This window comes from Manihot esculenta, chromosome 1, assembly GCF_001659605.2.
Source record: "Manihot esculenta cultivar AM560-2 chromosome 1, M.esculenta_v8, whole genome shotgun sequence".
In the NCBI taxonomy this organism is placed as follows: Eukaryota; Viridiplantae; Streptophyta; class Magnoliopsida; order Malpighiales; family Euphorbiaceae; genus Manihot; species Manihot esculenta.
Window position 1 is genome coordinate 31,376,775 of NC_035161.2, and position 13,144 is coordinate 31,389,918.

Genomic DNA, 13,144 nt, shown 5'->3' on the forward strand with positions numbered 1-13,144 from the left:
ATGCATTAGTGCTGCTTGTGAAGCGACTTGTCTTGAGGGTTTGTTTCTACTGTCATTTGACTTATCTACATGGTATGACTTTAGTTTGCACACATGAAGTACTTAATAGATCTTCATCCATTGTGGTGGCTCAACTTTATATGCAACTAGCCTGACTCTGACAATAATTGAAATTGGCCCTTCATATTTGCACACTAGTCTTCGGTCTCAGTTGCAGAGGAATCGTAGTTGATCTAGTAGTGGTGGCTTGACCATCACTAAGTCTCCCACTATAAATTGTTGAAGCCTTCAATATTCATCAGCCATCTTCTTCATGTGCTTGGATGCCTTCTTTAATTAAATTCGTGCAATATCTGCATTTCGTTTTCATACCTTTGTGAATTGATATACTTTGGGGTTTCTCCCTGTGTATGACACATTGAATATATGAGATGCCAATAATTGTTGACCTATAACAATCTCAAAAGAGCTTTTGTTAATAGCAGAGCTTTTTAAGGAATTAAAATAAAATTGTGTAACATCACGCGACAAGACCTAGTTCTTTTGGTTGGTACTGACAAAGTGTCAGAAGTACTCCTCCCACAACTGATTGAATCGCTCTGTCTGTCTGTCAGTTTGAGGATGAAAACTTGTTGATATACCTAGTTCTTTTGGTTGGTACTGACAAAGTGTCAGAAGTACTCCTCCCACAACTGATTGAATCGCTCTGTCTGTCTGTCAGTTTGAGGATGAAAACTTGTTGATATATTTAGTTTTGTACCTAAGATGTTAAAAGACTCAAACTAAAAGGTACCTATGAATTGCTTATTTCTGTCACTAACAATACTTTTAGAAACACCTCAGTACTTCATAATTTTTTTCAAGAAAGTTTTAGTTGTTTTTTTAGCTGAACAATATCTTGACATTGGTACGAAAGCGGCATATTTTGAAAACCGATCTATAACTACCAAGATGTGATCATACTTTCCACTTTTGATATGCCAGCAATGAAATTCAAGGAAATACTCTTCCAAGATCTACTTGAAATTGGTAGAGGCTGTAGAACATCTGCCGATTTCTATATATTCACTTTATTTTGTTGGCACATCAAGTAAGTCTTTTGTATACTCTTTAACATCATTTTCCATGTGAGGCCAATAATAGCCATGTTTTAGTAGAGATAGTGTGCGCTGCTAATCAGAATATCCAGTCCATAACATATCATGGTACTCCTTTAACAACATTATCCTGACATTCCCTATCTTTAGTACATACACTTGACTTCTTCTCATCAAAATTAGATCATTATCTATCTAAATTTGATAAATTTTTTTCCTTTGTAGCTAAATTTCACAAGTCCACTGTTTGAGAATCTGCTAATAATTAATTCAAGTTTATTATATTTGGTTTTGAATTAAAATTTATACTAAATTAATATATCATATTGTTAATACATATTTATTATATTACCACTCTTAATACAACATTATATCAAGTTAAATAGATTAAATTTTAACCTTTTAATTTATTTTACTTTTCATTTTGTTATATTAAATATAAAAAAATTAATATCTAATCTCATTTTCAATATTAAACTAACTATTATAAAAAATATATATTTTAAGAGTTAATTATTACACCATAAAAAGATCTACTATTAATAATTAATTTTATTTTGTTAACTTCGTATTAAATGTAGGCTAAAGAGAGTTGCTATTTATGAATCTTGTAATATAATATTTCTAAAACTTCATATTTTTGACAATATTAGGGCGATCACATGTACACGTTCTCTTTAAAAAGAGTGTCTCACTACTCTGGGCTTGATAAAAGTCTATTGCTCTTTCATGCAGGGTAGATAAGAGCAGCAATTTGGGATTGCGGGTCGTGTTGGTATCCACAATTCAATTCGATATGAACATAATTAAATATTAAGGAACACGAACACAATTAATGAATAATATCAAAAATTTAAATATTAATATAACTTTTTTATTATATATACTATATAATATAATTAATTTAATTATATTGAATCATCACATATTTATTTATTGTAATTTAACACGAATAAATTTATTAATATTGTCATACAATAAATTCATTAACACAGTTTAATATATTTAATTTTAAATTTAATATTTTAAAATAGTATATTATATAAAATTTATATATTTATTTTTAATATTCATAAATTTAATAATATATCAAAATATAAAATTTAATTATTTAATATTAAAATGTGAAATTTTAATATTTAATAAAGTAATAATTAAACAAAAAATTTACAAAATAATATAATATTGTATATATATATATATTAAGTAAATTTTTAATAAACAAAATAAAAAATCATTTATAAAAAATTAATTAATTATATTGAATAACATATTTTTTAAATTAATATAATTGTAAATTGATAAATAAAACAAATCAGTAGATCATAATATATGATATGAATAATAAAATAAATTATAAATATATTAAATCGAATTAACAAATTAATTCATAACTTTATATAATTATTATTATGTGGATTTATATTGACACAATTTTGATATAAATATAAATAAATTTCAACTGTAACAGTTAATTTTTCTTGTCATATTCACACCTTGTAAAATTACCATCCTAAGATAGAGCACCATGGAAATCACTGGCTACTGTCTCCACAATGGTCTCTGTTGACCATTGACTTTAATACCACTGGTTTTGCATATTGGAAGTTACAATTTTTTTTTTTTTTTTTTTTTTATAAAAAAAAAACCATCCATAACAAGTTTTACATAGGTTACCCACAATTAGGAATCAATCATTTTAGAAATAACACTAAAATGAGTATTTATAGAAAATAATCCATCGTTGTATTGAAGAATATTTCTACTTTATTTATGAAAAAATTTCTTTAATAACATTCCTACTTCGAATAGGGCCTTAAATTTAACAATATTCATCATGATTAAAAATCCATTAAAAAGAATATATCTGACTATTTGGTGTCTTTAAATCTTCATATTTGAGATTCAACATTTTAACCCTTCGAATCTTTGATTTTCCACTCTCATCTTGGGTGCAGTTAATTCATCTTGATTAATTCTCAGTTAAGTGTAGAAATTAGCTTCTACTTTTGAATAATTGTTAGACATATGCGAATATTAGAGCTTGCACATCGAAAATAGATAGGATTGGTAAAAGGATATAAATAAAAAGAACTAATGAATTCTTTGTACTAAAGTTTTTGATTGAATGTATTGTAAAACCCATGAATGTGATCTTTTATAAGGCCCATCTAGAAGGATTCTTTCTATGTGTATTGAACGCTTCTTCCGTTCCGTTCTGTTTGTTGGTAAAAAATAATTTCTCTTAAAAAAAATATTTTTCAATAAAAATAATTTATTTTTATTATTTAATTTTAATTTTAAAAATAAAATAAAAAATAAATTTATATATAGAAATATTAATATTCTCAAAATATAAAAAAATGTTTTTTAAAAATTTATTTTTCATAGAATGATTTAATTTTTTTCTCATAAATAGAAATTTATTTACTAATTTCTTATTCCATCATTGAGTTAGCTTAAAAATGGTGGTTATGGTTATAAATCAGATTTTATAATACATCAATTATTTATGTACATTAAAAAATAACAGACCAAATCTACCAATATAAATTTTTTCAAAAAAAATAAAAACAAAATTTTAAGTGGGGCTTGATAAGGGTTCTAGTTCAACAAGGAAGAACCGGTATCGGCCCCTAACATCCCATTTCAATTCGGTTCAAGAACCGAAATCCGTTGACCGGCCCGACTCACGGGACAAACGGGACTGTGCCGGGTCTAAGTAACATCAAGCTCTTACCATGTATATGATCTAAATCTGGAATCCGATATTGCAGAAGAATGTCAATGAATAACCACACAATCCTTAGGTAAATGTGAAATAGCTCTTGGAGAAAGTTGGTCGTAGGTAGAATCATCCTCCTGATCTGTATTACTCGTCTCCTGAAAGCCTGCTGCTTCTAAGACATAAGCCTTCACCTGACGAAATCTCTCTTCAGATAGAGAAACATCGGAAAGAAGTCGCCATGCAGATGCTTCCGATGCATTTTCAAAATCCTGTCTCCTTTTGAGCACTATATGTCCAGCGATCTCCCAAACAGCTGGATTAACGAGAGTCTCCAGAAGCTCCTGGCTTACTTTTCCAAGCGCTTGTTTCTCAGCAAAACACTGAACATTCACAAGTAATTAAGCACTTGATCAGATCTTTTTTTCTTATTTTTTCATAAGTTTAATAATAAGAGGAAAAGACTTACTTGTGGGAACAGAAAGATTTTATTTCCAGAGTCAGCAATGAGCACATTGTAGGGTATATTGTTGTTCTGTAGGTAAATGCAAGCACTAGCAACAGAGTCGGACAGACATTGCATTGTATTTCCGCCTTCGAAGACAAATCCTCGAACAGGGAAATTTGAAAGGCGAGATACTATCACTCCTCGATCTTGCATGCCCTTCACTGTTTTTATTCTTTTGGTTGGAGACTTCTCAACTGGGAAGGGCACTGCCAAATAATATGCCTGCAAATATTACCAAATTTCAGGAGGCAATAAGGGCCGAGTAATCGACAATGGAAATGATGCATGAGAAAAAGGACAATGGGATAAACAAAATTATTACCTGGAAATGCAGATGATTAATGGTGGCGAAAGCACCCAAACTATTGTAACCAATTCTAAAGAAAGGATTTGATGCTTCTTTAGCCATATGAAGAGCAAGCAAGAAGCTCTCATGATCAATCCTCTGAGGCAAGCAATCAAGCACTCGAGGTATCAACAGAACATGTCCAAACTCAATTGGGCTCACCTTGATCACACAAGAGTAGCAAAATGGTAAACCAAAAATGAAGAATCTCGTAAAATTCACAGAACTAATTAGGCATAGAAAAAAAAAATTGCTTACATTGATAGCAACAACGCTGGGAGAAGTGGAATCAGCAGTGGGAGGTGCAGTTGGAACGAACTCGCTTTTGAGGTCATTGCCTGGTTCGAACCTGAAAAGAACTTCTTCTTGTCCAATTTTCGTGAAATTGAACTTAGTCTCATCGAAGGCCTGAAGTACCTTGTCAACCCTGAATTCTGTTGGTCTTTTCTTGAGATGGCGTCCCTCGTTAAGTTGTGCAATAAAGCCCCATCTCCCAGGAATGATCCTTGTCGCACAACTGGTCACATCATAGCGGAAAAGGCCACGACTCATTCGATCCTCCCATTGACCCAGCAACAGATTGTGCAGGAAACACACTTGAGGCTGCTCCTTGGCTGAGTTCACCTCCCCATTTTCCTTTGAATTCTCTCTATCTATTTTGAACGAATACAAAGGCACACTCGACCCTGAAAAATAGACCACTAAAACTTTCAGGTATCTGTGCTTCCATTTTCACGTCTATAGCAATTAAATCAATGCATAGAAGAAGAACAACCAGATTAATCAAAGCGAAAACCCATGGGAAAGAAAACCAAGAAAGTAGAATTACCAGGCAAGCAGCACTTTCCAAGGCAATGTCGGCCACACCCTTCAAAGCTTGTTTCGGAACTCTCCTCCTGATAATTTGAAACGACCGTCGGAACCTTCTTAATTGTCAGCAGCATCTTCGTCTTATGATCAATAATACTACTACTGTATAATGTAGGAAGAGGATGTCGTGATAGAAGAACCGCACACCGTTAGAAAGAAGCGCTACCCGGCCGCCGTGTGGTAAAGGTGTTCGACAGGTTTTCTTGTCCGCACGGTTTCCTGTGTTTCTTTGGTAATCTTGGTGGCGGTGGCGGATTCCAATTCCAAACAAAGAAGCGGAGAAAAGGGTGTTGATTTGGAGAAAGACTGAAAGATGAAATATAAGAGATCCCAAATAGAAATACCAATGGCAGTTGCAGGTCCAAATATTTCTCTGTGGCCCTCTGCAATTCTTGGCTATATTTGGCGTTCTTAGGCATGGTGATGGCGGTGCCTTTGGAAGTTTCAAATTGAAAGTCTCGTAGGGAATAGATCAGCAAATCTCAATTTGTCGATATTACCCTCCACTTTATTTTATCACGATATTTACTTTTGGCCTTTTCGCGGCATATTAGATTTACATCGGAGGGCAATACTGGTAAATGCAAAAATCCCTCGCTTTTTTCTTTTAACACGAGGCGAAATAAATGTAAAAATATTAATTTATTATATAATAAATATAAAAATTAAAAATACATTTTTAAAACATAATTATTTTTTTCATATATAATTTTTATTATATAATAATAAATATTATAATTAATTTAATTATTATAGCATTTTTAATTTTTAAAAATTTATTAAAATAAATATTTTAATTTTAAAAATTATAATTAATAAATTTAAATATAATATAATATAAATAAATATAAAATAAAAACAGTTATCATTAAATAAAAACAACTTTAAAATTAGAATTAATCTGAAATACATATACTTGATAATTCTCTTTTCAGCTTTTTATTAATTATATTTTCAAAAATTATGAAATAGATTAGTTTAGCTATTAAGATGTTTATCAGTTATTAACCGATAAACTAAATATTTTTAAATAAATTTAATGTTTTATTTATTCTAAAAAAATAAATTTATTTTTATTATCTATTTAAAATTAAATCACTTTCTTTTTTAAATAATAAAATTTATTAATATATTCATATTCAATATACATTAAAAATATCAAAATTTAATTTTTTAGATATAATTTTTTGATTTTCATAGGAATAGCGCACACGTTTATTTTATTTTATTTTTTTATGAGAGTCTTTCAGAAAATTTTTACACATATTTGAATATACAAGTTAATTTGTATATTTAATCAATAAAAAAATTAAAATTTTAAATTAATAGGTAAATTTCACTATGTTTTAAATAATTTTTTTTAAAATTTTAAATTACATACATGTTAAAATTATATTAAATAAATTTATACACTTAGAATATTATGAATCTTTATTTTCTGATCAGATTGGGCCTTATTATTTTTCACATATTTCATTCGATTTATCCATGCAACATAGAGCTCTGAATCAAATTATAATGGTTCGAAAAAACTAATTTTACTCAAATGCATATTAAAAATAAAATTTGATATTTGATATTTAAATCTGAGTAGAGTAATTAAAAAAATATTATTTTTTAATAATAAAATAGTGTATAAAAATAAATTAAATAATAAATGAATAGCTTATTTTTATAAATATTTTGAAAAGAAAAAATTTAAAAAATTAAAAATAAATATTTTAGATCCCAAAGAAATAAAAATGAAATTAAGAAACTTTTTTTTCTAACTTTGGTTTTTTCTAACAATAAAAATGAAACATACCTTTTTTTTTTTTCTAACTTTTCCCACTTCATTTCAATGCTTACCGATCTTCAAATTAAGAAATTAAATTAAAAAAATCACATCGCCCATTACAACATTTATTAGTTCAATCTTATTGCATATGTAATATCATGTTTCAATCCAATTGCATCAGTTTCATTACAAAGGTCCAATTACTGCATAAAGAAATCAGTCTACAGCCAACTTATCTCATTCATGAAATCTATTCTACACTCAAACAGAATAATAAACAGATAGCTCTAGGTAAGTGGAATCTACAGACCCCTGGAACCTGGAATATCAATCCACTGAAGCTGGAGTTCCACTTCCCCAGACTCCACATTTCGCAGTCTAAGAGCTATGTTTTGAACCACCTTCCCATTAACCCAGATAATGTGGCTTTCTTCAGCTAAGCAATTTTGCCTGCTTGGTGGGATTCTTGTTATTATGGTTCCGCTGGGGAGACTCTCCAGCCGCATCTTTACAGCTTCCAGAAATGGACTGATATCAAACTCTGCATCTCCCATCTTGTCATCTCGGCTGAATGTGTCCTTGTCATAAACTCCCTGGATTACAACAAGTAATTCTTCACAAATTAACTCCACAAAACAACAAAAAAGATCTGAGACAAACATGGATTCATTCTGGGATCACACCAACATGATTATCCTTAACTTCAGCTGATATAAGTCTGAAATTACTCACAATTTTGACTGGAAGATTTGGGTTATCAATGGAAAGAGTCAAGTCTTCGTTCCACTCAGGATTGACATTTTTCTGCACCACCCTAGTCTTCAGTTTCTGCACAATTTTATGAACATCAATTGCAATATTGAAAAACATTGCCAAATCAAATTGACTAAACTTAATCATAAACTAAATTGCAAACATAAACAAAGTAGGCAAAGCATTTTTTTTCCTGGGTGGATTTTCAAATTGGATAAAGATTTTGAATTGAACGATAGAGATTGTAAATTCAAGAAAGGATAAGCGTTTTTTTTATTTTCCACTACAAATCAGCTTTCTGATAGGTGTTAATCTCGATGAGAATAACAATAACAATCCTCTTCACTGCTTTCCCTGTAATTAGAGGGAAATAATTTTCAAGGAAAAAACAGAAGTAAAACCCAAATCAAGCAATAAGGAGTCTAAAAACAACTGAATCCTATGTCTCCAGATAATTAATTGTCATAACTCAAGGAACCCATTAATATGGCAACACACCATTATAAAAGCTTTGGACTGTTACGATTAAGCAAGTGGAATTCATCCATTAGAGGAGGAAGAAGAAGAAATCACAGAACTGCAAAGGGAAGGAAAATTTGAATTACCTGTTTGCCCATCTTGACCACAACATAAGGGTCACTGCTGATGACATCTCTGATAGCAAGATTCACTCCTTTGTGCACATGAATTCTGAGAAGACCCAACAAGTTTTCCATATCTACAAATGATATTGAAGATCAAAGTGAAATTGCAGAAAGAAGAAGACAAAGTCAAGAAAACGAAGGAGACCAAGAACTTAGTGGATGATTTGGCAAGTGGATTGGAAGAGACATGAATGACTAATCTATAGTGCTAAATTTATATCTACCAACTTGGAAAGGTCGTAGTCGGGAAGCTGCGACTGCGAGCTTGGTGTGAAAATGAATAATATTTTAAATTTCCTTTCGGGTTTATATCAGTGAATAAAATACTTAACCTTTTTCTTTTACTCCATTACTGTAAGTTAAAATGAATTGGTACGAAACTTTTAAAAATAAAAATAATTATTTTATTAAAATAAATTAAAAAGTTAAGACTGAACATTTAATGAAAATTAATAAATTACATGTAGATCTACAGCTTTAGACGAGTTTCAGTGGAAGTTTGGACTTTTGACTTTACCGAGTAATGGGTACTTGGACATTTGGGTCGGATTTTTTTTTTTTAATGCGATTGGTGATGGCATTTAGGTAGGACAACATTGACGGCAAGACCAAGGAGTGCCGGATTTGTTTGACCAATGCCTGCTTCTAAATAAAACCGTATGCTTAAACTTTGCCGCGTGAAGAACTTTAACTAGCCGCTGTTTATTGTTAAGTGCATTCCAAATACAATGATTTTTGCATAAATATTTATTTTAATTATAAATATCTATTTTAAGCATAAATTAAGCTTTTTTTTCATAATTTGAATTCAATCTAAATTTTTTATAAAATTCAAAATTATAATATTAATACGATGAAAATTACATCATTCTCTTTTTATCGAATTCAATTAAATAATATCTTTTATTGATGTAAAGTCTTTTTAATTGTGTTCAATTATATATTAAATCACTTATATCTATTGCGCTAGGATTTTTTAATCGTCTTGTGTTTATGTTTGCATGCAAGGAGTGCCCCAACGGTATAATTTTCACATAGGTTCTTTCAAGTTTGGCCTGCACGTCTAGATTGCTTCCATTGGAAGCTGTGGATTTGATTGGGATCCTTCATTGATGCTTCATTAGGACGTTTAATAATTTGTTTCCTTGGTTGATTGATGCTACATTAGGACATTAATAATTTGTTTCCTTTTTGGTTTGTGGATTGTGGGTGTTTGCGGCTCGACGTTGGGCATCTTGGACTTTGAGCATTCCAGCCTACTTGTTGGTTCTGGATGACTCATCTTCAACGCCCGAAATCTGTTGATGCTGGTAACCTATCCATAGCGTCTATTCACTTAGCTCAGATTTCTTGTGGTTAGATGTCTTGAAATAATATTGGCCAAATTATAGGATATGTAAATTCAATGTTGCACTTTTATTCACAGGATTTCAAATTTTATTAAATTATGGATGGTTGACTTTACTTCTTACAAGTGAAACATCACATAGTGAAGTTTATTTAAACTTAGTTCTTGATGTGCGAGATTCGTCCATTTTTTTTTAATTTATTATTAAAGGCTTCCTCATATCCCCGTCTATAGCAAGATAATGCCTTTTCTCTTTAGAAAAAGTTATTATTTATTTGCCATTGTATAAAAAATTTCATAAAAAAATATTTTTTAGTTTCCAAAATTTAACTAATTAACATATTTGGTCATCTATTTTAACGATCAAACACTTAAATCCCTCACTTTTAATTCTGTCTAAACTCTATTCTTTCCTTCCAAAATAGCCATTTTGGACACGTGAATTGATAAAATTAACTAAAATCCCTCTATTTCAAAACCATGAAACTCTATTCCTTTTTCTTCTCCATCTCTCTCGCGTTCTCTGCGTCTCTATCAAAACTTTTCCCTCTCTCAGCTTTGTTCTTCTCTTGCACTTTCTCCGTCTCCGATCAAAACTTCTCTGTCTCTTTTAAAACCTTGTTTTTCTCTTGAAACTTCTCTCTTTGTGATTTATGTATGGTCTCCCATTTCCTTAATTTTTTTTAAAAATCACTGAATCCATCACATCTATACTTACCAAGTTTACAAGCCAAATTAATCGATGAATTGTAAGTGACAAAATTAGGATAAGGTCCCTCGATTGCTACATCCTCTATACTTGCATGGTCTGAATAGTTCCCCAATACTTGCAGATGAGCTCAATGTGAGCTGTGTGGGTTATTAGATATGGAGGACATCCCCACCTTAATTGCTCCTTCCAAAATTGAACAGCTTGATCAAAATTTCCATCATCAAACACAGAATGAATTATTATATTACAAGTCATCAGAAGGGCAACCACTTTGGCTCATATCTTCCAGGAGATCAATGGTAATTATTAATTTTTCTATTACATACCTCAAATAATGATATAAAAAATAACAGCCGGAACCTCACTAGACATAACTATGATTTTAATAAATTTCACAGCCTTATCTGTTCAACTTTGGCAAAATCCCTGCGTAAATTTCTCTAAAAGTGAAGAGGGGAATTTAATTTCTGATGCTATAATATATATCCACCTTGATGCATCCACGAGCCTCCCATTATTGCAAAAATACTGCAAGGATTTTATTAGGTTTACTCATCATTTTCAATAAAAGGCATCAATAAACAATGAAAACACTTCCTTGTAGTATATTGCATTGCAAAGAGAAAAATTTTCCTACACAAAAATACTCCGTTCGCTATAAACACGAATAACTTCTTTGAATTTCGTGAACTAAATCAAATTGAAAATTGATGCTTTTGCCATAAGAAAGATGAAAATGAAAAAAAAAGAAAAATAATGCCACAGAGTGTGAGCGTTTTAACAAGTTTATTAAGAGTATTTTTGAAAAAAAATATTATCTCTCGACTAAAAGAATATTTTGAATGGAAGAACACGAGTTTGAATGAAATAGAAAATAAGAAATTTAAGTATTGGATTATCAAAATAGAAAAATATAAGTGTTAATTACCTTAAATTTTGAAAATTAAAAAGTAATTTTTTTAAATTTTTTATTTTAAAAAATATATATTAAGACATATTTAAATTTTAAAAAATTTATTAATTAGTCTATATATTAATTTTAACGATCAAATATCATAAAATATTTTTAATATAGAAAAATTAAATAATAGATATTTTTATAAAATTAAATAATTAAATAATAATTTTATTCATATTATATAAATTAAATAGTAAAATATTTAATAATTAAAATTAATAAAATAATTAATTAATATATTTTTAAAATTTTAGAAACATATTAATATATTTTTTAAAATTAAAAAATTTTTTATTAGGTAGAAATAGAAATATATATTTTTTTTAACTAAGATTAGGATCGTCTTGTTATTGGGCCTTTGCTAGACTTCTTATAGTCTTTTTCTAAAAAGTCCATAATTTAATTTGAGTTGGACTTCTAGCTTATTAGTGAGCAAGGAATATCCCGCCTTAGATAAAAATAAAATAAAAGTTAATTATTAATGCTTAATTTTTTTTGAAGAATTTAGCGTAAATAGTTATTCTGAAATAATAAATATGACTTAACCCTGAAGTAATATGGAATAGCGTGAATTTTTTTATAATTAAAAATTTTAGAGTTCACGAATTCAGATTTGATGATCTGAGGTCCAGAAAATAGGGTTTAATCTGGAAAAGTTTAGACCTAGAGAAGAGTACTTCTCCTCTTATATGTTTCATTTTGTCCGCTAGTGACGTACTAATAGAATGCATATCATTGGTCCATCTGACCCTGCTACGTTCATATGGACGTACGAAAAAATCAGATTTCTGCTCCATGCGTAACGGTCTCTGATTCTTTTAGGACGCGTATGCGGATGGATCCACAAGAGGGACAGGCGGATCTACTTCCTGGTTCCGGGTCAGACAAGAGAATGAGGAGCAAAGCTGGGCCCAAAGGAGATCGGCCCGAGATGCAGTGAAGGCGAGGCTGGCCTGGTTGAGAAATTCGGAGGGGCCCGGTATCAAGATTCAAAGGGCCTGACCTGTTAGCGCAGAGGATATGTGGGCTTCGATGAGCCGCGATTGAGAACTTTTCAATGGTCATCAAGATTAATTAAATTAATAAATTTTAAATATCGAATAACTTTTTTAAAAAATAATAAATATGACCTACATGCTTTTCTGAACCATTAAAGTCTTAGACAATTTTCTACAAGTAAATTATATGTGTCTCGTGTGGTATGAAATAATTATATGTATTGTTTGGAAAAATTGTTTAGTATCACTGTTATAACATGTTAGCATAACTCAAAAATCAACATATAAGTAAACATAATTATTAATAACCAATGAATTTTAATTTATTAATATTAAAATCGTTTCCAGACTGAATGATTTTTTTATTTAAATTTCAATTAAAATTAAGTATAATTAAAAAATATAATT

General features: G+C 30.0%; 2 protein-coding genes across 2 annotated transcripts; both read right to left on the bottom strand.

The window, feature by feature from the left end:
* Positions 1 to 3,745: 3,745 nt before the first annotated feature.
* LOC110623713 (GDP-L-galactose phosphorylase 1) lies at positions 3,746 to 6,162 on the bottom strand. The gene is made up of 5 exons (XM_021768743.2): positions 5,506 to 6,162; positions 4,935 to 5,362; positions 4,653 to 4,838; positions 4,292 to 4,552; positions 3,746 to 4,205 (listed from the first exon to the last, which is right to left on the bottom strand). Exons 1-5 carry the CDS (start codon positions 5,618 to 5,620, stop codon positions 3,882 to 3,884), a joined length of 1,314 nt encoding a protein of 437 aa, XP_021624435.1. The 5' UTR covers positions 5,621 to 6,162; the 3' UTR covers positions 3,746 to 3,881.
* A 1,277-nt stretch (positions 6,163 to 7,439) lies between these two features.
* Positions 7,440 to 8,919, bottom strand: LOC110619472 (protein C2-DOMAIN ABA-RELATED 4). The gene is made up of 3 exons (XM_021762948.2): positions 8,682 to 8,919; positions 8,056 to 8,151; positions 7,440 to 7,916 (listed from the first exon to the last, which is right to left on the bottom strand). Exons 1-3 carry the CDS (start codon positions 8,790 to 8,792, stop codon positions 7,626 to 7,628), a joined length of 498 nt encoding a protein of 165 aa, XP_021618640.1. The 5' UTR covers positions 8,793 to 8,919; the 3' UTR covers positions 7,440 to 7,625.
* Between the last annotated feature and the right edge of the window lie 4,225 nt (positions 8,920 to 13,144).